At 40.0% G+C, this 25510-nt stretch overlaps 1 protein-coding gene across 1 annotated transcript; it reads left to right on the forward strand.

Moving 5' to 3' along the window:
* On the forward strand, positions 1-24844 carry LOC118232502 (nuclear factor NF-kappa-B p105 subunit-like). The gene is made up of 16 exons (XM_035427550.1): positions 1-193; positions 1779-1822; positions 2942-3029; positions 6783-6823; positions 7053-7151; positions 10944-11092; positions 11226-11389; positions 11505-11663; positions 13048-13152; positions 15164-15255; positions 16181-16319; positions 16477-16620; positions 16886-16993; positions 19326-19405; positions 19791-19857; positions 21678-24844. The coding sequence occupies exons 1-16, from the start codon at positions 157-159 to the stop codon at positions 21830-21832; spliced, it is 1671 nt and encodes a 556-aa protein (XP_035283441.1). The 5' UTR covers positions 1-156; the 3' UTR covers positions 21833-24844.
* The last annotated feature ends 666 nt before the right edge of the window (positions 24845-25510 follow it).

Genomic DNA, 25510 nt, shown 5'->3' on the forward strand with positions numbered 1-25510 from the left:
CGTAAGGAAGTCCTATGATCGTCATCTTAGCTGTAGCGACAGGCAAGTCGGCCCCTATCTAACAAACACAGAAAGTTTGTGGTGGTTGCTTTAGAACAACACATGGTACGATAATTTCCAGGTCTCTCTCTCTCCGTTCGGTATCGAGGCATTCCTATGAACGCAAACCTGGACGCTGTCAGATTCGGAAAACGTAAGCTTTTACTCTGTCAATCTGTTTTTGAACAAATGGGTAAAGATTTATTTTACGCTTTTCTCGTCTGATCACCGGTGTTATTATCCCCAACCCAAGTCCTGTTTTGTCAGATGAGTTTGCACGGCTGCATTAGCGCAATGTTGTGGTAATTATTTTATCATATGCACTCTGTGTTTGTATTGTTTTTTCAAATTGTTATCGATATTGTACATGATACTAGATTTCCCGCGGAAATTGTTAATGAATCGCTATAGCAAGTTAATAAATATGTTAGCGTTCAGTGAACAGGGTTCATTCCATTACCTCGTGGAGACGTAGGCTACTGTTTATAATAAATCACGGACACCAGCTCGGCTTATTAATATACATGTGCTAATGTCTTGTACTCAGTTGCTGATGACGGGACGTGTAAGTGACTGGGAAAGCGCCTATTGCCTTCGAATATGAAACTGACTTCTGTTTAACATCTTGACGTTCAGAATTGGGTCGCGTTGGTGTGATACAGTACATTGTGTGCCAGTTACTTTGAGCTTTGAAATTACACTTCTTAAATTGTAGAACGTGCGATGACAATAACCAGCGCCTCCTGCAATTTCCAACAAGTGATGTGCGAATTGTCAAGCCAAGTGCTAGAGCAGGTATCCTCATAAACTATTAGACACTACGGAAGCGTTCAATGATTTAAATCTAATAACCTGATTTAAATCTTCCAGACGACTGTTTGTTGTAGCTATAAATGTATTCCTTGACTAAAGTACATGTAGTAGTAACAGACTATAACTTTGTACAGAGTGGACAGCACAATTGCACGAACATGCTGTTTTATTGAACTTTGAAATTAAATTACAGTAAGCTACTTTGCGATAAATATTAGCTTACCTAGTAGCCTGTTCTGTTTGTGCGTTTTCAGCTCCCACATCAGTTCCCAAACTTTTTCAAATTAAGGCCCCCTGAAATCATTGCCGCTGGTTATGTCATGCTCATACCACCACATGCTCACCTTAATAATATGTGTAATCTTCAATACATTTGCCCGTTACTAAACACAGGCTGCAGTGCAATAATTGTTTAACACACTAGTGCATACAAGCTCGTCCAAAATGAGATGTTTTTGTTAGTGTATTACAGTATCTAGTCTATATCAAACATACTTAAATAATAGACACAATAATAAATAAAATTAAATGGAATTACAGTTGTATGTTTATGAACATGTAATTAATGAAATATGCAAATATAAACAAAATATTTTTTAAAGGGGAACATATTTTTTATATACATGTATTTCTATATAATATACATTTCTTTAAAGGGGAGCTATTTTGCTTAGGACCACCTGAAGCATTTTTGTGGCCCCATGGCATTTGGGAACCCCTGCATTAGAGAACTGGGCTTTTATTACCAGGACATTACAGGTTTGAAGCCCACTTAGAAAGATGGTGGTTGGATCCTTAAAGTTCTTAGCCTGGCTTGCTTCAGCAGGTATTTGGTTTTTTATGCACAAACCTGAGCATTTCCAACAGATATGTGCTATGTCAAAGAAATGGACATTGATTTGACTGGTTTTCACCTTTTGATGCAGACGCTATGAATGAGCAGGATCCCTACCTTCCTGCCCAAGGATCAGTAAGTATTAATGCTGTCTCTACAAAGTTCTGTAAAATGTACTGTTCACGACATATGCATTTTGGGAAAATAGTGCAAGTTGGTTGGGCTGTTACTTTAACCATTGTCAATGTAGGGACAGTATCGGTGCGGACCAACAGCTTAAAGTTCTGCAAACTTGTTGCAATGGAGACAAGGTAATAGATATTTCAGCAGTTTTGAGGGAGCATTGTGTTCCGGGGAGTACCTAGTTATAAATTATGGACAAACACCAACGTTGCTGCTAATATTAACAATAAAAGAAAATATATTCAACTTTATAACTGTACTGCTCGTGAGAGTTGTGATGTAATGCACATGAAGCACTTACATGCACATAACACAGGTGAATTTGGGAACAGGGTTGTGCTGCATAGTCTTGAGGAAATAGTTGGGCAGTGTGGAATTACTGTGTATGAAATAGTTAAATCAATCATAATAATAAAAAATAATGATGATAATAATAATAATAATAATAACACTGTACTTGTGGAACTCTGGCATTACATGTCTTTACTTCAGTCATTGGCAATGATTTGGGGCATCAGAATGTAGGCTGTTCAGGTGAAAACCTAATTCCAGTATTTCGGAATTAGTGGGAAGTTGGAACAGGAACTCCTTTAATGGGAGCTCTACTCAGACCCTCGTTTCCGCACGTTTAGAGCACCTCTAAACTGTGTTTGTTTAACATCTTATGTGCTCTTTTCCCCCTCCTCTAATAAAGCTCTTCTTCTGTGGTACTCTGTCATGATTCACAGATGAGGGTTAAAGGTGCTCAGTACCCCAGTGTCTCAGAGTTTCAGCCAAAGTCTTACCCTGTAGTCATAGTCACCCGTGTTCATCATCGTGCATTGTTTGTGAACCAAGCGTTTTTTATTTTAATAAGAAAACAGCCAACTGCCATCCATTGTTTGCTCAAGACTGGGTTATGCAACACTCACAGAAAGTAGAGCTTTGCTCCAGGAAGAAGGACTTGGCTGAACACCTCAGGTAGAATGTAATTAGAGGTATGGTGCCAAAATTGTAAACCAAGGTAGACTGGCCACATTGTGCTTGACCTTAAATGAAGCATTGTTACTCCTCTGTCCACCACTCATGCAGTTCTTAGACATGGACGCTCTTCACTGGATGGGAATGGACAATCTGAATTTCTCACCTGTGTCTCATCCAAATGGTTCACTGAAGATTGGTAAGTACCTCTTGCAGTCTTTGAACTTCAGAGAAGAGCTCCTGTATATTCGTGTCATATTTCTGTAAATACATGAATCAGGACCAAGCCTGTATAATCAGTACATCACAATTGGTACTGTACCTCTCAGCCTGTTGCTTCAAACTTTATGTACTGTAGATATACAGCAAATGAAAGCATGCTTTCTGTGTTTGTGTGACATATGGTGAACTGCTTTACAACTGATAACTAAGAAATATGAAAAAAGTATCTTTTTGCGTCATTGTAGAGTATAGCAATCTGTTATGCAGCGATAGTTGTCTTTTCTAGCATGAAATTCTGTACATTTTCAAATATGTTTGTTTATTAAGCAGAAAAAATAGCCTTTTTTTAGTTTTTCCAAGATAATTACAGTGTATTTTTGTTCAGTTAATTTTAAGATATTAATAATCAATGATCATTTTATTGAACAGCCCAAGTGTTATTTAAAAATTAGTTTGAAATAAACATGGTAAGATTTATTATCTGTCCAATGGATATATTCTTAGTCATCTATATAAGCCCTTTAACTGGCAGCTGAAACAAGTAACTATGCTTAATTTTGTATCCAATTGAGTATTTTTTATTCATTCATCTGTTCTCATATTGTTCTTTCTAGTTGCACAAATCAATAAATAAACTACATTTGATGTGGAAAAAGGTGACCTGCCAGTTACATTATATTTTATTTGGCAGATGCTTTTATCAAAAGTCTTTATCCTAAAGAAACTTAAGAACCCTGTGTAAGTTAAAAGGATATATTTATATATTAAGGTATTAAAATATTTTGGTATTAAAAGTCTTTGAAACATGCTTTATCTGACAGGTTCTCTGTTATTAAAATATGATTCTGCTTTTACTTCCTCACAGATTATTTAATTAATTGAGTATGGTTTGTTGAAGATGTATATGGAGCAACATAGTGATTGATTTAGAAATATACAGTGTCTTAAATTGAGCCCTAGCTTGTTTAATTTTGAAAATAATTTTTTCAACCTTTTAGTTGAGGACCTTATATGGCTTGACCAAACTTGTCAGGTTACTTGCCCTTCAAAAGCAGAAGCCCTAGAAAAACTAGTTCGATTCATGATCTGGGGTACCTTCTATACAATCGATAATATGAGTCAATTGTCTTCTGATCTTATTGGTTTATCATCGCCAATTAGTTAGATATATGAAAGCAAGTGACTAGAACTTTTGGAATGCACCCCCCCCCCATTTGGCATGACAATCATTTATCAAAGTGCAAACCAAACATTTGGTTTCCCTACCCGTCGTGTAGAAATGTTGAGACCTTGATGATTTATTTCATGATGCACCAAGATTTAAGGACTCTGTCCTTGTTTGCCTTAATTGCTGCATCTTAAACTGTGCTCCGCCCTTCCGTCTCTGGAGTTCTCAGCTGAAGTTAGACTGATTTAAACGTTGAGCTGTTCTGGGAATGTCTTTTTGTAAGTGTGTTACAGAAGTACTTTCCCATATTGTGTGTATACGCCAGCGTACCCAGGTCTTTTTTGGAGGTGTCCCCCAACTCCAATTTGACTTAACAAAGAGAGTCATGTCTTATTGGCAAGATTGACTTCTACATACCAGAAGGGTTGGAGAGAGTGCGCTTTTCAATAAAAATGGTGGGTCTTATGTCCGCAATAAGGGTTACGCTTGGACATCGCCACTTCTACCATATGAAACAATTTGTCAGGTACTGTGTACCTTGTCATGTTCTTTTTGTTCAGGGAATCCCACCTCATAACCTTTACCCTTTGGCTGTTTCACATGGCTTAAAAATGAATAAAAAGTTGTTCAAAAAAAGCAAAAGGTGTTTGGTGATGCCACAGGACCCAGACAGACTTCCCCCTTCTTCAGCAACAAAAAAAAGAAAACTTTGTACCTGAGGGCAGCAGACATTGGCAAGGTCATGTGTATTGAATGAAGTTTACACTTTTTTCCAGCCATTAAATAATGAGGGAAGTTATTACTAACTGTAATGATTCACATTTATGGGCCCATAGCGTATTTGACATGATATCCTTTTTTTCAGTCCTACGTTTAAAACTTGTCTCATTACGTATGCATTTTAAAAAGACGTGATCAGAGTTATATAACATTTTCAGGTGGGTTTTGGATCATTGTGTTGGTAAAATACCCAATCTCTTTTCACCTTCAATTCATTCATTGACTCTGGGATATTAGCACTTAGGATTTGTTGATATTTAGTTGAAATCATTCATCCTTCCACCTGTACAACAATCCCTGCGCCACTGGCTGCCACACAACCCCAGAGCATAGTAGATCAACCCCATGCTTAACAGTAGGCAAGGTGTTCTTTTGTTCAAAGGCTTAACCGTTTTTTCTCCAAATTTATCTTTGGTGGTTGTGGCTAAAGAGTTCAATATGTTTTAAATCAAGACACAGCTTATCTGAGTGTTGTGTTGAATGCTGCAGATGTTGACTTTTGTGATGAGTAAGGGACAACCGAACTTGGAATAAGTCTTTTACTTGCTAAAATACAGTACACACGGCTGTGAAAGTATTTGCCCCTTCGTAGTTTCCTCTATTATTGCACATTTATCACACTGAATAGTTTCATCTTTGGTCCAAAGTCCTGACTGAACCCAATAAAGTTACAGTTATTGCAGCTTAAGGTGGTGCAACCAGTTAGTTTAAGGGGGCAATTACTTTTTCACATGGGTGATACGGGTGTTTGATAACTGTTTTCATCGAAATAGTAATAATAATTTTTAAAATGTGTTTTGTGTTTACTCAGGTTCCCTATGTCTAATATTACATTTTGTCTAAAGCTGCGAACCCATTCAGTGTGACTGATGTGCAATAACAGAGGCAATCAGGAAGGGCGCAAATACTTTTTCACAGTACTGTATACATTCAGAATAGAGACACTGCAAAGCACAAATACATTTTGTGCACAGTACAAAATTGTTTATATTAAGTTGTGTTTCAGGAACTTCCACATGACCTAAGCTTTGTCGTTGAAGGCTACAGGCTGTAGGAAGTTCCATTGTTGTCAGACAGGGAATTTCTCTCTGAAATCCAGTTCTCTGCAAACCAAGCAATGCTGAACGTGCAAAGCACAGCGACAAATGTGCTAGTAGCTCCCTCAAATGTTTGATATAATGCATTTATGATGGTGATTAGTAATTGTGGTCCTGTAAAGCTCATCTTAAGCTGATCTTACCCTGACATGGGTAGATTCTTGAAAAAGATGTCTTTAATGTCCAACACACTTTTTGTGCTACTGCTTTTGTGTTACTTTCAACACATTTTGTGCCAAAGTTACTACTTTTGTGTTACATATATGCAATTTATGTGTTACAGAGGTAGACCTTTTAACACAGACTGTGTTGAAAGTAACACAAAATGTGTGGTCCTTCTGTAGAGATAGAGATGTGTTAAAATAACACGTTATGAGTTTTGAAAGTGTAGAATGCCTTAAACTACCCAGAGTTCCTCTGTTTACCACTGCAGCAGTTCTTCTAGTTGTCCTTAGTATCGGACACGCATCCGATTAAAGTAAGCTCTTGTGTACTGTGTGGCCTGAAGTGTTGAATAGTCACTGGCTTGCATGTGAGCGTGTTGGAATGCATTTGTTTCATCTGCGGAGGAAGATTGGAAATAATGAGTTTGATGTACCCATTGAAAAATTATGTTTATTATAAGATGGTGCTTTTGTGGTTGACTATTTTGTAAACTAATTCATTGTTTATTTCTCAATTACAGCTGATGGGCCTTACCTCGAAATAACAGAGCAGCCCAAACAGGTACCTGTTCTCTATTATGCTCATGTTGTCATGCATAAACTATCACTGTGCCCTATTTCTGTGCAGCTGTGCTCCACACCACTGACTTCTCACTGATTGGCTTTAGCCATCTGCCCAGAAACACTGTGCACTCCTATGTGTTTGCATTACTTGCGGTTGTTTTTGTTTGCCAAATAAACTGAACGGTGATGTAATAACGTTCGATAATCGAGAATGGGGTTTCTTCCAGAGGGGGTTCCGGTTTCGCTATGGCTGCGAGGGCCCATCCCATGGTGGGCTCCCAGGGGCATACAGCAAGAAGAACAGGAAATCCTACCCGCAAGTGAAGGTGGGTCGACCAGCTGGGGTGCAGACAAGGGGGATGGTACTATCAACCACAGTCACAGCACTCGTATGCTGAAAGCAAACCAAAACTGCCAGCAGCCTAAGAAGTATGCTTCTGCTATGACATGAAACCAAAACTGCAGAGTCTCTGTTAAGGCAACGTGAATGTTTTTTTAATACTTGACATTTTTTTATATTTTTATTCTTTCATGATTTCATTCCATTTAATATTATATCCAAATAATATTATGGGACAACAAACAGGTCTGGCTTTTTTCGTTAATATGAATTTATAGAGTATTTATAGAGCATTTACACTTACACAGGAACAGAAGAATCCTTTTGCTCTGACACATCTTGTACCTACGGAAGAGGATTAGGGTCACATGTGAAAATGTTTTTTTGAGTTCTGACTTTAAAGTCAGAATTCTGAGATTAAAGTCAGAATTCTGAGAATAAAGTCAGAATTCTGAGTTCTGACTTTAAAGTCAGAACTCAAAAAAAATTGCACGTGGCCCTAATCCTCTTCCGTATGTACCCAGGCCTACATTTTGGTACTTTGAATTATAATCCTTGACCAAAAAATAAAAAGGAAATGTACAGCCTGGTGTATGTGCAGTTGTAGGAAAAAGAAATGCTCCATGGGAGATTGAGTCCTCATATCTGGAGTCAGCTTTGAAAGGCTATTAAAGGTGCTGGTTTCCTTGAACCCTTCACTAAAGCAACCGCCATTTCCCAATGCTGTGCCACCGACTCAGCAAACAGGAAGTGGCAAAGGCCCTCCCTCTCACATGCAGACCTGTGGAAGACAGTATTCAGGTTTGCCGCAGGGCGTCGACCCTCGTCTGTAACTGAGTTGGTCCTTTTTTCTTCTTAAGTGACACGTTAAAAACAGGTCAAATGGAAACGGTGCATTCGAATTGGTTTAGCATCTTTTTGCTATAATATTCAAAGGATTGCAGTGAAATATTCTGTTGGTAATGGTGTTTGCTTTTGATGAGAACCTAAACAAACCTAAGGTTTTTTGAATCTCCATTGTCTGCCTGTCGAATTGGTAAGCTTGGAAATTTTAAAGAACATTTTGAAATTGTTTCCTGAACATTGTCTTTAAAAGCCGTCGTGTCTCAAGCCAATTATAGTTCGCCGCAGGCTGAGCACATTAAAATACAGTAGACCTATTCACACATAATACAGCACTAGTTTTGCGATCAGGCCAGGCTAACCTTCTGTATAACGTTCTAACAGTGGCTTGAGGTTTTATTGATGTGAAAGCACAGCCAAAACATTTCGGGTGCCAATCAGAATGTTGCTCATCAACTGGGGACGTAGAGGCTGTCGATTGCAAGCCAACAGACCACAGTGACAAGCAGGTGACTCACGCTCACTCGAATTCGCACTACAAGAAATTAACCAGCTTTTTGTAAAAGCACAGTGACTTTGGTAAATCGGGGGATTTCCGTTTATTCCACTCTGTAGATTGTAGCTGTTTTCTTATTCTGTATCTCCCAAACCTAATAAACATTGTTGACCTTATAGGCATACAGTCTTAGTCACAGTTTCTGCGAATTTTATATGTGCTTTCCAGTAAGTCCTCTTTAGGGGACCAGAGACTCCTTGGGCATCCACTCAGAGATGCCACAGCCCTTTCAATAGAGTGGCATACACATATGCACATTACACACCCAAACGCGCACACAAATGTTGAAACATGAAGAAAAAACACATTAATTACATTGATTATGTGTGCATGTAATACAGTACATTCAGTAGTTGACAAAACGTGTAAAATGAGACACACGAAAGCCGTATCCATTGCATATAATTAATTAATTTCAGTACGGTACAGTGTGGCAGTGGTCCCGGTTGTTTCTTAATTGAGCTTTTGAGGCAGTTGTCTTTTTTTCAAATGAACAATGAGCATAGGAGAGTTTGCATTTGCTGCACTTAAAGTTTATTTTTTCCTCAACTGAAATGTCTTTCTCAACTAAACATCGGACAATCGATTTATAATTTCCGTTACTTGTATTTAGTTAGTGGAAAAAAAAATCTCCCGCATACTTTGATATTACATGAGTACAATAACTGGGGTTTTTTCTCTCTTTTTTTTGGTGCCGATGCATACAATGATTCATTTAGTCCAAGTGAAAGTATCCTTTTAAACCATGTGAGAATAACTACAAAAGCAAAAAATCATGTAGGCCTACTTCACTGCTACAGGAATGAATCACCGTAGTTATGATTCCAGTTTTTGGTGCAGTATCACTGTCAAACAGTTATGAAGATGGAAAGCCTTAGAATAACCAGAAAATGTGAAGAAAAAAAAAAACATTTTTGGGTGTCTTTACAATCAGCAGGCATTTTGACAAAGGCATACGTAGCAACCCGTGATAAATGAAGCAAAAGGATGCATTTTGATGCGATTCCAGTTTCATTTTCGGTCATTAAATTTCACTTGCAGCAGTGATGTTGTGAAAACAAAGTCTGAGATTTCTGTGCTGTGCCACAATTCGCTTTATTTCTGTTGTTTGGGTTGTTAGTAAGCTGCGATTGCAAACAAATTGGAGAGTGTATCATGTTCACGTAAGAATTTCCCTCACTTGAGTGTTGTTTCTCCTGAATTTCTCCTCAATGTGAAACTGAACTGAAACCAGAAACCACCAGACCCAACTGAAACCTACGTGCAGATATGGTCAACGAGAAAATGGTGGCTCAGATTTACCAAATATTACAACATCTGCACAGGCATTGCATTCTAAACTGGTAAACATGTTGAGGGATGCCTAATGTGGTGCTCTCAATCTACCTTTTGCCTGTTTGTTTATTTTTTTTATAAGGATCCCCATTTGCTGATGCAATAACAATCAGCTAGTCTTCCTGGGGTCTGTGTGTTCTTTGTTAAGTACTTTTTTAAAATCTCAATTTAAGCAATATTCCTTCCCATAACAAATTCTAAATTGAATGAATGAGCACACATACATGCAGAGCCAGTGATGTGATTGGTCACCTAGAGCTGCCTGATCAGTTTAGCCAAACAATGGAAATCGGTGTAGAGCAGAATCAAATACCAGAGTGTATTGAACTGGAGGTTACACAAACTGTAAAACTGTTAAACTGCTTGCAGATAAATGACCATGAAGAGATTTGAACTGCAGTTCACCCATTGGCCCTGCTTTGCAAGTTCATGTTGGCGAAATCTCGTAATATCAGGGAAACAAAGCTGATACATCTGTATTGATTGGCCATGTAGGGGAAAAAGTGTGTCTTGAAAAGCACTTTGATTTCTGTGTGATTATAAGCATATTAGCAGCTGGAAAGACGTTTTACCGTTTTTGATGGCTTAAATGTCAGCTGCTGTTGGCTGTAACTGCACATATTGTCTACATCAACCTTGGATGCACTGGCTACATATGAGGGCAACAGCTGTTCATAGCATAAACAGCATGGCAGTCTCCAGGGGCGTCTAGCATCAGTCACATAATGCTTCACTTCATTTATTTATTTAAAGGGTTTAACAATATTGAGGCCAGTTGGTCAAGGAAGGTTCTATCAGAATACAAAGTTTACTTTCTGAAAGACTTTTACATCTCGGAAATGAAATGAGAGCAAATTATCCAAATACATTTTTTTGAGATTTTATTTTGCCTTCTCAAAAAGTAACAGGGAAGCTCACTGCTGTATTCTTATTGTTACCAATATGCAGATCGTTGGCATAGTGAAGTGTATTTGAGTGATGTAATGAGCTAAGAGTGGTGTAATGCCAGGAGAATGCTTTAACAGCATGCCTACCCTGTGCCAGGTGTGTAACTACCAGGGTCCGGCACGCATAGTGGTACAGCTGGTCACCTCCACAAAGGACGTCCACCTCCACGCCCACAGCCTTGTGGGTAAGCAGTGTGAGAAAGGCGTCTGCATCATCGACCTCCAGGCCAAAGATGCCAGCATCAGGTGATCACCTCGCAAGCGTGCTGGATCGGGGGGTGGGCCAGATTCATGTAGTTTCAGTGTCATACACAATCATACACATTTATTTTTGGTTCAAAACTGCTCGACTGACTGCTGCTGTGTTAAAACACTCCAGTTTCCCAAATTTGGGAATCCTCCACGTAACAAGGAAGAACGTGAGCAAGACTCTGGAGGAGCGAATGATCGAGGCCTTTCGCATGGGCTACAACCACGGCTTGTCCATCCACCCCGAAATCGACATGCTGCAAGGAGAGGCTCGCCTACCGAGAGAAATCACAGGTGCGGAAGCGCGCTTGCATGTCTGCGTGTGTGTATGCATTTGCCTGTAAACATAAGTGTAAATGAGTGTAGTCTTACGCATTCATAATTCTAACTTGTGCGTGTTGCTTCACAGACCACCAGAGGGATTTGATTGCCAATGCAGCTCTGACCCACTCTAAGGCGATGGATCTCAGTGTGGTTCACCTCATGTTCACGGCCTTCCTGCCCGACAGTGATGGGGCCTTCACCCGACGGCTGGATCCCATCATCTCTGACCCCATCTACGACAGCAGTGAGCATGGAACGCGCCTACATTTTAAACCCGTATCTAAACCCCAAATCTACCCCCCAAAATGCATAGCCTCAAATTTACAGCTGATCCATGACAGCACTTTATGCTGTTCTGAATCTACACCCTCAATTCTACACCTCACCTGTGACTACGGTGGATCTGTGTGCTATATATCCACCCTAAACCTATACCCCACATGCCACAGCAAAAGGTATGAGCACCCCCTGATCCGTGCAAATCTCAAATCTGTATCCCTCAAATCTACACCCTAATGAAGGCAGCAAGCAGTGTTGGCACCCCCAAATATTTTATATCAGTGGGCATCTGAGATCTCCTAAATAATCCACAGAAAGAAGTAATAGGTCCTTACTGTCTCCTGCAGTTCACTTCTGGCCCATCTTTTTCTCAATTTAAAAAAAAATTAGAATTTGGTTAAACGCAACATGAAGTAGATGAAAGAGGCCAGTGAACCTCACTGTCATGATACTAGTTATCTGTGCCGTGCTGAAGCTGTAATTATTGAAAACAATACAGCTGGTGGCTGGCTGTGCGTAAAAGGCAGGAAAGCAAACATTGCGTAGGTTCCTGTCCGCGGTTTCACTTCCCTGACTCGACTCAGAGAAACGCCTCCGTGTGTAATTTCCTCACCCCTGAAGTCCCACACAACAGTGAAACTGGGCTATTTTGCCCTAACACCAACCCCTTCCCCCACACCCGACGGCACATCTTGTTCGCGGTTACATCACTTTAAATTATCTAACCTTTCATCCATTTAGTGCACACTCTTATCCAGAGTGGCTTATGAAGGGGACACAAGTGCTTTCGCCTGATTTATATGACCAATAGTGCCTGACTAACAACACACTCATTCCAGCGAATATGTACATCAACACTAATGTGCTAGTGCAAATAAGCTGTGGTAACCATGAACCAAAATAAAAGATTCTGAATATGTACAGACTTCAATACTTCAATATCGCCCAAGTGGACCATCCCACTGAATTGATATTAAGTAGTTACTGGTATATCAAGATACTTCTGCCACTGGTTTGCTAACCAGCATTACATTACAGGCATTTAGCAGACGCTCTTATCCAGAGCGACTTACAAAACATTTACATAGCATTTTTTATATTGTATCCATTTATACAGCTGGATATATACTGAAGCAATGCAGGTTCAGTACCTTGCTCAAGGGTACAACGGCAAGGGCCTATCCAGGAATTGAACCTATGACCTTTCGGTCACAAGCCCAGTTCCTTACCCACTGTGCTACACTGCCGCCCCGTAAGCATTAATGTGAGTGATTAATAGATGTGCTTTGAACACTATGGGAAATGAATGCTTCTCCTGCCCCTTTATTCTCTCTTCTTTTCTGCTACAGAGGCCCCCAACGCCTCCAACCTGAAGATCGTGAGGATGGACCGGACTGCAGGATGCGTCACGGGGGGTGAGGAGGTCTACCTCCTCTGTGACAAGGTCCAGAAAGGTAGGAGAAATAAGGATACCGACTGTCCTGCCTTCCCAAGAGCTTCATCCATGCTGCTCATTAGAAATGTAGTCCAAGCACACTGATTGGTTGCAGTGGGTCGGTGACTGTTAGGTTGACTGCAAAGTGTGGCAGTTCAGTTGTCTGACTGGGTTGTTGTCTGGCCGGCCAGGTGGTAACCTGCGGTGATGGCCTGAAACAACCATAGAAGCGCTGCTATTGAAATACCGGTGTTAGATCAAGGATTGAGGCTGCTGGGAGAAGCCACTGTGGTCCTCCTACTTCGTGAGCAATGATCGAGAGCATTGTTTGCTTGTCAAGAATAAGGAAGAAGTCGGTAGTCACTCTAAGAAAAGATGGCAAGAGCCTGCCAAAAAAAATGTGAGCCAGCATCTCTTGGTGTGAAAGTCAACCAATATTGCAGGGAAACGTTGTTCTCATCACACACAAATATGCTAAAACACATGCATGCTAACAGAGACACACAGAAACAGACACAAACGCGCACACACACACACACATAAACACACCTATGTGCACAAATATCTGTCTGAGGGCAATAGTTGTGTACTCCTTGAGTGCTTGGACTAGCGACAGAGTGACGTGTACTCATAGTAAGGGAAGTTTTTGCACAGGGGAATTCCCCTACAGTACCACGAACCTGAAAGGTTGAAAGGTGCTTGGTCTGGCTAAATAGCTAACTTGCTGTCAAATCATATGTTGACAAGATAGAGAGTCTGCTCTTATTTATGTTTAATGTGATCTTTAAAATACAATCATCTTCACAAATCATAACACGCAGCAAATATTGTGTTAAAAAATATGATTGGAAAATAAAAGAAATAATGAAATGACTACACTGGCTTGCTAAGTAACGAGATAGTAAGGAAGTGCTAGACAAAGAAGGGGGAGTTAGGCTTAGATGTACAGAGCCAAATAAACATATCGTGGCAAGAATATTCCCAGCGAGAAATTGTAACGAAGCTTAACATTTCCTGGTGCAGTGTTCAGTACACACTCAGAAGAGTGCAGTTGATGGGCAGTAATGTAAACCTAAAGTTTTTTGTTTTTTTTTTAAACCACACATGGCCTAATACTTTTGACCTGTTCTGTGTGTGTGTGTGTATATATATATATATATATATATATATATATATATATATACACACACTCCTGGGCAAATAAAATGGGCCAAGCCCAAAACGACAAAATATTAAGCTTTTAATGATCTTAACAACAAATTGGTCAGAAAATTAGCAAGAATTAAACAAATGCACTCATATGACCTCCTGTGCCACCATTTGCTTGTTTACTTTTGCTGCAGTGAACTGTTTGGGGAAAAGCTATAAATAGGGAACTTCACTGATACAGTAGACAAATTAACATAATGTCAAATATAAGAGTCATATTTTGTATTTGGTTGCATATCATTTGCATTCCATGACTTCCTGATGTCTGTGACTTATCAACATCATCAGAGTCTGGATATCTTATTTTCAGGTTGTCCTACAAGCGATACAAAAACTCCTTGCATTTGAATGGATCTCTATGGGAATTGGGGGGTGGGACTAGATACTACAAGCATTGTTTCTCCTGATGAGTTTTCCTGTTGAACTCAATGTAAAAAATATTCAGGAGAAACAATGCCTGTAGTATCTACTGCATATCTGGCAGCAGCCCGGTGGTTTGAGGCTCATTTGATACCTTGGACCCTTGATGACTTAAAGCCATTTAGCCAACAAAGGTTTCCCTTGGGTGTTTTGTTTATTTTTTAGAAGATAGTCACAACATCCAATGACCTGCTCAGCACCACTGGTGGCCATGCTTTTTCAAATTAAAACCGCTCTTGAAAACTGAAAGAAACTGTAGCCATGAATTGAGCAGGAAGACCTTTTTAGACTGTTAGTTGAAATGGATGTTCAGTTAGCGCATCAATAGTCCACATTCAATTAGATGAGTTGAGTGCTCATGAAGGTTGTCCCCTTTGGTGTCGTTTCTTCATCCCCAATAGACGACATTCAGGTGCGTTTCTACAAAGAAGATGAGTCCGGGCGGACGTGGGAGGCATTTGGTGACTTTTCGCCAACAGATGTCCACCGGCAGGTCAGCGACATTTGTACAGTGTAACATTGCAGCAACATTATTTTGCCATTACAGTGCAAAGTGCTAATGAGAGTGTCCATCCATCACAAACTATTTCATTCTTGCAAGAGATATGACCAAAAGTACCTGGGCACTCCTTGGTCTGGGGCTGTTTTTTAAGGTTTTGAAAAAGCCCCTTAGTTCCAGTGAAGGCAAGTCTTTATGCTACAGCATACAGCATACAATCACATTCTAGACAATCCTGTGCTTCCCCAACAGTTTGGGGAATGCCCTTTCCTGTTTCAGCATGCTCCCAGGCACACAATGAGGTCCATATAGAAATAGTTTTTATCAAGAACAGTAAGGAAGAACTTCACTGGCTTGCACAGAGCCCTGACCTCAAATCCATCAAACACCTTTGGGATCAATTGGAAAGCCAACTGCGAGCCAGGCCTAATCGCCCCATCAGTGCCCGACCTCACTAATGCTCTTCTGGTTGAATAGAAGGAAATCCCTGCAGCAATGCTTCAACATCTAGTATAAAGCCTACGCAGAAGTGTGGAGGTTGTTACATCAGCAAAGGGGAGACCAACTATATTACATCCATGTTAATGCCCATAATTTTGGATGAGGTGTTGGCTGTCAGGTGTCCACATACTTTTGGCCATGGTAGAATATATCATTAGAGTCAAAGTGCCGTTGTATGAATGGAATGGGGAAGTTTGTTTCAAGAAAATGTGTTCGTAATGTACAAGCATTCTTATTCGCACAACAGGCTGAAGTTCTGGATTGTGGCTATCCTATATTTCTAGTCAGACTTGTTTCTAGTCAGATTTATTCTGGAAATTCTGCCACTTCACACAGGCTGTACAGATTAGACAGTGTGTACATGCTTTGAAACAGCTTGCTGTGCCCCGAAATGACGTTGTCTTTTTGTTCCATGTAGTTTGCCATCGTTTTCAAGACCCCCAAATACCAAGATCTTCAACTTCAGAAGCCCACCTCTGTCTTTGTGCAACTCAAGAGAAAGTCAGACAACGAGACCAGTGAACCAAAACCCTTCACCTACCACCCACAGATTATCGGTAAGCCCCACCCTTGCCCTATCCCACATCCCCTGCCCTAACAATCACCCATGCTTGGCTGCTCTCTGTAATTTCCTCCCTCCACCCTCAATGACCACTAACCCACCCACTTCTGACTGCCCTAGCGCCACTGACACTGCTACATGTTCTTCTTCAGACAAAGAGGAGGTACAGAGGAAGAGGCAGAAGACCCTTCCCAACTTTCAGGACTTTGGCCACCCTGGAACAGGAGGGGGCGGGGGCATGTACAGAGGAGGTGGGGCTGGTCCTTCAGCAGAAGGAGGTCCTGGCACTGGAGGAGGTATGCTTGGACTTAATCAGTCCCTAGTGTTATTATCAGTCATCAATCACCAGTGTTACCAGTCAAATTTCTGTAGCCGTATACTGTGCCCATAATTCCATTGATATGAAGGGCACACAATAAGTCAATTGCCCATACTGGCCTGATTGGTAAACACTTAGCTTGTTAAACCAAACATTTTTGTGAATAGTCTCAAATACATTTAAGGGACTAAATATTGGCTTATTATGCAATACCTCTAAAACCATGATGTCTGTCCTTGCAGGTTTGTCCTTCTACCAGAATTTTTCCACCTACAACAGTTATGGAACTGACTATTTTTCCCATGGAACCAATGGGGGTGGGGCTGGAGGTGTCGTTGGCATGATGCATGGTGAGTGAAAGAGCTATCAGTCAAATTACATCACCAGCCCACTAGTCACCACAGAAAGCTGTGTAAAGTAGCAGTTTCCTAGAATAGAATTGTCTTGCATGGTGCAGAGCAAAAGTGGTAGGTTATCAGCCATTTCATTTTTATTCTACACTCTTCACATTAGGAAATGTCTTGGAGCATTTGCATCGAGCAACATACATGTGATTGCGTACAGCAAATTGAATTTAATTGATTTTATTGGGTACAATGTTAATTGCTCTGTATTTGTAACTATTTTCTGTAACACTGGCTGAACTCTGAAAAGCAGAAAAGCAGCTGTATTTAATGTATACAGCCTGTTTTGCTTGGTTTGCCTTTATGACATACAGGGGGAGCTCTTGTAATTCATTTCAGAGCTCTAAATGAAAGGCATCAGGAGGTTGAAGCAAAGTACCAAGTTCAGAATAACTGCATCAGAGTGTATGGCAGTGTAGTATAGTAGGTAAGGAGTTGGTCTTGTGGTCTAAAGGTCATGGGTTTCATTATCAGGTGCACTGCTTTTGTACCCATAACCTGCAATGCTTCAGTATATATCTAGCTGTATAAATGGATACAATGTAAATGCTGTGTAAAACGTTGTGTAAGTCGCTCTGGATAAGAGCGTCTGCTAAATACCTGTAATGTAATGGAATGGAATGCATAAACTGAATGATGTGAACAGGACAAGAAAAAAACAATCTGCAGTCATGCTCTGCAGTCATGTTCCCCTTAGCATGTTGCTATTTCTAGTCAATGTTATTGAACTGATAATCAGGCCCTTGGCAGCTGTGTTTTTCACATTCCAAGACTGGTTGAGCTTCAGTAGTCAAGAAGTGTACACTTTGCATTTGACTTATTTAGCAGGCTCCTGTCCAGGGTAACTTGCCCAGCCTACATTTGTGTAAATGCTATCCATTTACACTTATATTTACTGGAGTTTTACTGAAGCAGTTCAGGTGTCTTACTCAAGGGTACAGTCGCAGTGCTCCACCAGGGAATCAACCCTGTACCCTTGAGGTTGCAAGGCCACTTGTTTCAACAATTTTAGAGCAACGCTGCCATAATGGTGGGATTGTCTGCCAGGATTATTATTATGTACTGTCAGTCACAGCGTAAAGCAAATAATTAAGTATTTTACTTATTTTTTTATCATCTCAAATTGTATCACGGATTATGGATTAAACGTGTAAATGAAAGCTAACAACTATAAATCATATACAATGGACTCCAATAACAATCGTGTCTCATACATTGTGACAGACTATCACCAGCTGCTCTCAGAAGAATGTAAGAATAATTTATTTAATATTTCAACATATATCACAAATGTCTATTGGTGAATGGCTGAGAGGTCTCACTAAGTTGGAAAATGAAAAACTCACTTTTTATGGAAAAATAAATGGTGTACCTATGCCCTTGGTATTCCTGTTTTGAAGAGGCCATAATCAGAAAAATGGCTGGCTGCTCATTCTGATTCCATGTGAATACAATGTATTGTAAGTAAGGTTGAATGTTCCTTGAAGACTCACTGTATATCTTAATGTTGTGTGAATGAGGACTGAAAATAATATAAACCTTCTGGCTGTGGCATTGTACATAGGATGAATGCCTATTCCTGCCTCCCTTTTTGGTAACTGCAGCTAACGTAGTCATATACGGGTTGGCATTACATTCATATACGGGTTGGCCAATGCGACTGCATCGCAATTTTGATTGTCTCCTCTAGAAGTGTAACAGTTGCAGTTCACTGCTGTTTCAGGTGCTAAGCTAAAAAATCTCTTTCAGAAATATGGGTAAATATACAGTATGTATTGCTTCAGTTGTACCTATATGTAAGCCACTAAGAGGCCGTCAGTTCTTTTGACCAGATAATACACTCCAAAATACATTAGCAGATCATGTACCATGGGTTAGAAAAGCAGTTTTAAAAAATGCTAATTTTGTTTTGGGCAGAATTCCCCTTTTTTACATGACAGATGTCAGAGGTTACATGACAGATTTTTCAAATGAAAGTCCGTTTGAGATGAAAGGCATCAGCTCTGTCAATGCGATCAACTGCTCCGGTTGGCCAGTTCCTTGAGGGAAAATCCCTACTTGAATGATTAGCCCCCATTGATAAAACGAGTATATGTGACTAATAATGACTCACAATTTAGGTGCAGAAGTATCCGTTTTGTGATCGGTTTCTCCATCTCCCACTTTTCTTGCTCTCTGTCCTTCATTTCTCCCATTCTGTTTATTTGTGTCTCTACCATACTTCCCTCTGGCTCTCTGTTTCTCTCCCTCTGCCCTCCACTACATCTGTCTGGTGCAGCCTCTCAGAGGGACAGCTGTAAGCTTCAGCGTGACAGTGAAGATGAAGGAGTTGTCACGGGGGTCACCCCGTTGAACATGGTGAGTACCCCACGACACAGTCACCTTGAAAGTTCTAGTCACTTCTTGCGACCCTGAGTAAAGTTCCAGGCCCATTCACCAGAAACAAGCTTTGAAGAAGCACTCAGTGAACCCCCCCTGTCCCTAATTTGCGTGTGTGACCTGCTTGTAAATGACCTGAAATGGCTTTGATGTTTAAGTTCAAAACATGTTTCTTTTATTAGCATTTCCTTTCTGACAGAACTTGATGTGCATTTTTTAATTCTGCTGTGTCGGACTGCCCAAGCCCTTCTTCCTTCTTATGGCCACAGGAATTTGCAGCTTCATTTTCCATTTGTAAACGAGTATTTTAGTGCTGATTTCTCGGATTTATGATTGATTTTTTCTTTATTCCTCTCACCCTGAGGCTTATGACATTCAGAATGGGAAACAGTGGCTGTGTGATGGCAGCATCGCCACGACGACCCCTCAAGGTAAAGGCATTGCTATACAATGAGCTGTTCTAGCGTACGTCCCAGAGCACTTTATACGAACCTGAAATCAATGGCACTGCATGACTGCTTCCTTTCCCGAAAAGGAAGCCTCCCCCCCCCCCCATATTTATTCTGGACATATCTACGTAACAAAACAAGACTGTCAATCAGTGAGCGATTCATCTGGTAGTTGGTTGGCTTGGTTCCAGGTTTACAACTCTTTATATAAGGCTTTTCTGAAACGTCAATGGAGTAGCGGAGTGTAGCACAGTGGGTAAGGAACTGGGCTTGTAACCGAAAGGTCGCAGGTTCGATTCCCGGGTAGGACACTGCCGTTGACCCTTGAGCAAGGTACTTAACCGAAATTGCTTCAGTATATATCCAGCTGTATAAATGGATACAATGTAAAATGCTATGTAAAAAAAGTTGTGTAAGTCGCTCTGGATAAGAGCGTCTGCTAAATGCCTGTAATGTAATGTAATGAGTAAATGAATGGGAAATTCACTTCCAGTATGTACTCCAAAGGCTACGTTCACTGTGATGATGTCACATCCCAAGTATTTTTGCAGAAACCTGCAGTCCGCAACCAATTTGCATTTAGATGACCCCTAAAGCCCCCATTAGCGGTCCATTGCGGGCCCTTTTGTTTCGGGGCATCCCCTAAAATCCAGAAGAGAGTGACTGAGGCCTGGCTGCGGTCGCATTCGTGGTCCCGGTCGCAGTCGACCTCGGTGGTTTTCATGTCGTTCTGACATGAGACGGCACAAGGGTTTCCCCCGGGATGGGCGTGACTGAATCCAGGCTACGGAGAGGAAACCGACAACGTAGCATTTCCTCAAACGAGAGAACGATGTAATGGTCCGTTCACGAAGGCACTTCCACTTTGAACGCCCTCCAGTCAGCATGACGTTCTCTTTCGTGTTGTGGGTAGCTTGCTGAAAACGTCACTGAAAGGGAGATACCTGAACTTTCTGTTCAGTTCATTGAAAGGGAGATACCTGAACTTTCTGTTCAGTTCAGTTTCTGTTCAGTTCTGTTTTATTCGGTCTCTTCTTCAAACCAGCGTGGTTTGTTGTTTCATTAAAAGATCAATTTACAGTTTTGCTATTCTTTTAAAGCATGTGCAGGCAGTACATCTAATGAATTTCTAATGCAATAGAATTTCCATTAAGTACTCTGATGAAGCCAGTATATTGCCTCTTGTGTATAACTGATTATGATTGCTGTACTTTTTTTTTGCCTTTTGTTTTTATTTTTCCTGTTAAGCCCTTTGAGCTCCAGTCTGTATGAAAGGTGCTATACAAATAGTTATTATTATTATTATTATTATTATTTTTATTATTATTATTATTATTATTATTATTAATAATAATAATAATAATAAAATTCATTTTCTGTTCAGGACATTGAGATCGCATTTATCAAAACCTGGGCTTACCCAGTGTAAGTGTTGAGACAACTTGTCCAATTACCAATTCATTAGTTATTTGAAAGATGCTAATCCTTTAGACACCAGTACAATGCCTGCTTTTAAAATAAATATTCAAAACAAAAATCTTAGGGCAACATTCAAATGGTTTAAAGGGTTTTGAGACAGAACTTCATTCCCCTACTTATTTGTGTGTTACAGTGTTACTTGTCCTTTGCTGTCAGTACACATGGTTTGTGACAATGGGGCAACTTTCTTTGGCTAGACTCCAATAAGAAAGAATACCGTTTTATAATTTTTCACAGGAAGAGTGACCGCAATAATAGTCAGAAATAATAATCTAATTCTCTCTCTCTCTCTCTCTCTCTCTCTCTCTCTCTCTCTCTCTCAGGCCCATCCTTCTTTCAGATGATGACTGTGAAGGACATGATTAAGGTGGAGGGAGACAGCAGGTCTGACAGTCTCAGTGTTTTGGGGGCCCTTTGTGGCCCCCCAGCGCAGGTCCAGGGCCATGAGTGCAGTTCATTGCTACAAGGGGCGGTATAATACCCCTATGTCCCGGGAACGACACATCGAGGGTGCACATCATCTTCCTTTCCATAGACCTTCCCCATACCTGGACCTAGCACCTTTCACAGGAATACATACATTGTATCGTCTTTTCATCTCAATGGCAAAGCTACTGGGGTGAGGATCATCTTACAAAGAATCCAACTTGGAACACTCTCACCTGAAAGGGCACAAACTTTATCTGTCTATATTGAATCCAGGGAAGATGGCCATTTAGTTTAAGACGCACAGGTACATCCAGCCTGCAATTATGGGAAACAGGAAAACTTCTGAGATTTATTTTTTAAGAATCGAACTTTTTTTTAAATGCGTTTCAGCGATTTCCTTCTAGAAATGGAGTATATTGTACAAGAATGTCTTAAAAATTGAATTGTGTGTTCGATTCAAGGAAGAGTAAGTCGGTGTGTTTCGAAGATGGCAGGCGGTGCTCTAAGACGCTCTTGATAGTCTTAGATCAACGTTCTGCTTAAAGCCATCACGAAGATGATGAAGCTGATGGCAAAGATTTACCCGACTTTTGTGTTTTATAAGCACTGGAAAAATATTTTTTCCAATAGCATGCTTTGCTTTAATTTCCTGTTAGGATTTTGGTTTATTGTACTTATTTTGTCTGTGACATTACATTTTAGAGCTGTATTTGTGAAAATAGTTTTTAAATCTATTGAATAATGTAAGTTATTACAATAACTGTGTTATAGCTGTAAAAGACTTGCATTATCTTGAAGATCGCAGGTCTTAACATTAAATGATTGTCTGCCTACTAAAAAATGTCTGGTGAAACTATTAAAGGGACAGTTCACCCAGAAATTAAATGAAAGTATGTTTCCACTTACCCAGAGAACTATCTATTCATCCGGATATTTTTGTTGAGATTTGAGCTCAATGCGCTGAAAATTTACATTTGGAAAAACTCAACAGCAATGTTTATTTCCAAATATGATGCCACGGTCACTCACAAACATCCACAGAGCTTAATTTGTGCACGGTTTCATGCAGTACTACTTCTTATAAGGAAGTACGTCAACTGTGTCTATCCGAGCAAAGTCTCGTGCAGGCGGACTAGTATGAAACTTGAGTGGTGGTGACATGACGTTGGTGGAATTCTAGTCCACCTGCACAAGACTTCATTAGAAGTAGTAGTTCTCAAAGCTGTGCACATATTAAGCTCTATAGATCAAACAAATCATAAACATGAGTGAGGTAGCATATCCAAAAATAATGAAAACAAATACAAATTCCTTACTTTTAACTATTTATTATTAGGCACACATTAGAATAACGCTGATGCGTTTTGGCATTACTGCCTTCATCAGAGCATCTAGTAAAGATGAGTACGAGGTCAGTTCATATAACAAAAGGAACAGTTGTGAGCACACTTTTCAACACCTGTTCCTTTTGTTATATAAACTGACCTCGTACTCATTTTTACTAGATGCTCTGATGAAGGCAGTAATGCCGAAACGCATCAGCGTTATTCTAATGTGTGCCTAATAATAAAGGAATCTGTATTTGTTTTCATAATTTTTGGATGTGCTACCTCACTCATGTTTATGAGTTGTTTGATCAGTTTATGTATATTTCGGCCCAGCACTCCTCTTCATTTTGCTGGTTGAGGCGCACTTTTTCCTACCTCCAATATAAGCTCTATGGATATTCCGTAACCATAGCGTATTTGGAAATACGTGTTGCAGTCAAGTTTTTCTGAATCTAACTTTTCATTGCATTGAGCACCACAAAAATATGGGTATATAGACGTCCATTGTATCAAGGTGAGCTGCATCCAGAAAACTCATCAAATCTCAGTGAAACTATCTGGATGGATAAGTGGAAATACACTTTCATTTTTCGGTCAACTGCCCCTTTACGTATGTGGTACGTTGACTGTCATTCTCTGCACTGCAAAAATGCACATTGATGCATTAAAAGTAGCCTGTCAAACAGTGCAAATATTGTATACCAAAGACTGACTTGGTCTCAAGTATATCTGTCACTTTCTCTCAAATTCAAAAACATAATGGTGCCTCAAGTTCTGATCTGTTATTTCCTGATCTTATAGCCAGGATAGTCATTTTTATGCTAGGATGTAAAGACATTGGAGAGAAAATATAACACCAAATTTACAGTTTATTTCTTTTAGATATATTAAATGGGATCTTTACAAATGTGTTGAGCAGAATATGCTAAACAGCGCACTTTTGTGTATTTTGTTATTTCAGTACATTTGAAATTAAAATTAGTTACGAATGTACAGCAAAGTGCGTTCCTGTCGTCAGTATAAAATCGCTACATCCGCCAGAGGCTCTGGGTACAGCACTTACGTGCAGTGTAGTAATGCACGCTACGCGTTGAATGAAAGTCACAACCATGCCAGCACCAGCCAGCAATATTGCCTACAGCATCACTCCAGAAGGGAGGATTTTATTTTGCAAGGTACTCCAGTTCTCATTTCTCAACAGCCTTTTTTTTTTCTTTTTTTTTTTTTTTGATCTGGCACCAGTGATCTGCCTAAGCCTGTTGCAGCAGATGCTGACGTTAGGATAAGGACATAAGGACAAAAAGCAGTGGGAAAAGCAGTTGTTGTCTGACTTAAGAAATATTGGAGAATCTTAGCCCTCACAGAGGACATTGCAGTGTTGCTGAGACAGGCCTACATGTACAATTCAGCTTTCCCAAAATGTCCCGTATAGGTACGCCATCTAGCTGCCAGCTAGAGGTATTTGGCCAAGTTTACCGTTGCTTTCATTTCAGAAGAAATACAAAAAAAAAGGAAATTACCCAGTTTTTTTCACAGAACTGCAACAGGCTGCCACATTCAAGACATCCAACTTTGCTTGTTTTTAGCTAAACTGATTGTGCCTGCTCTGGTAGGCGTTTCCAACATGTGTGCCAGTATCTTTTTTCTCTGTACATATTCAGACAGACTGTTGAAGAGGTTTGATTTATACTTTTATAATAAAATTGTGGAAATGAATGTCCATAGTTACTGTACTTACACATTTACGGTTTCTTGTGTTTGAAAATGTTATGGAGTCAATGTTGTATATGTTTTTCAAATATTATGGAGTGTAGCTACAGCAGTAGAGAGATTACCTTCAGTAAAGGAGAAAGTGCCCTTGTGGACCACAGGAACCTGCTACAAATCTGCATTTGCAGGGCAGTACATGACAGCGATATTGGGCTCAATAGTGTTTTATTTTGGGATTCTGATGTTTCACAATTTATCAATCGTGTCATGGAGGGGCTCAATTGTTTAAAAAAAAAAAAAAAACAGCTACACAACAGATAAAACAATTACATTTTTAGGAATGTAACTAACATGGGTGCAGCCAAAAGAAGGTGAAGCAAACTTTACCAAAAAAACTATTGTCATTAGATATTTCCCAGAGTACCTTGTAATTATTTTAAGGGCTCTTTTAATAGGATCCTGGTCATTCAGGACATGCAGTCATTGCTTGGCAAAGGATAGAAACTCTTTGTGGTCTCAAAGCGGTTATCCTTTATTGATTCCTTATTCACCTTGCTGGTTCCTTATTCAAAGTTTTAACCCATCCAAATAAATGTCCACGGGATTAGTCTCCATTAAGCTGGTACACCAATAGAAACATAATTAAGCCCTAGGACAATTGAGAAAAGTACAGGATGACTTGTGTTCTG

This window comes from Anguilla anguilla, chromosome 7 (genome assembly GCF_013347855.1).
Source record: "Anguilla anguilla isolate fAngAng1 chromosome 7, fAngAng1.pri, whole genome shotgun sequence".
Taxonomy (NCBI): Eukaryota; Metazoa; Chordata; class Actinopteri; order Anguilliformes; family Anguillidae; genus Anguilla; species Anguilla anguilla.

Bases quoted from the DNA above. Each gene is read 5' to 3' on its own strand.
- LOC118232502 (XM_035427550.1), top strand. From the start codon at position 157: ATGAACGCAAACCTGGACGCTGTCAGATTCGGAAAAC. The intron at 194-1,778 runs GTAAGCTTTTAC...CTTTTGATGCAG, and splicing joins CGCTGTCAGATTCGGAAAAC to ACGCTATGAATGAGCAGGAT. The intron at 16,320-16,476 runs GTAAGCCCCACC...GTTCTTCTTCAG, and splicing joins CTACCACCCACAGATTATCG to ACAAAGAGGAGGTACAGAGG.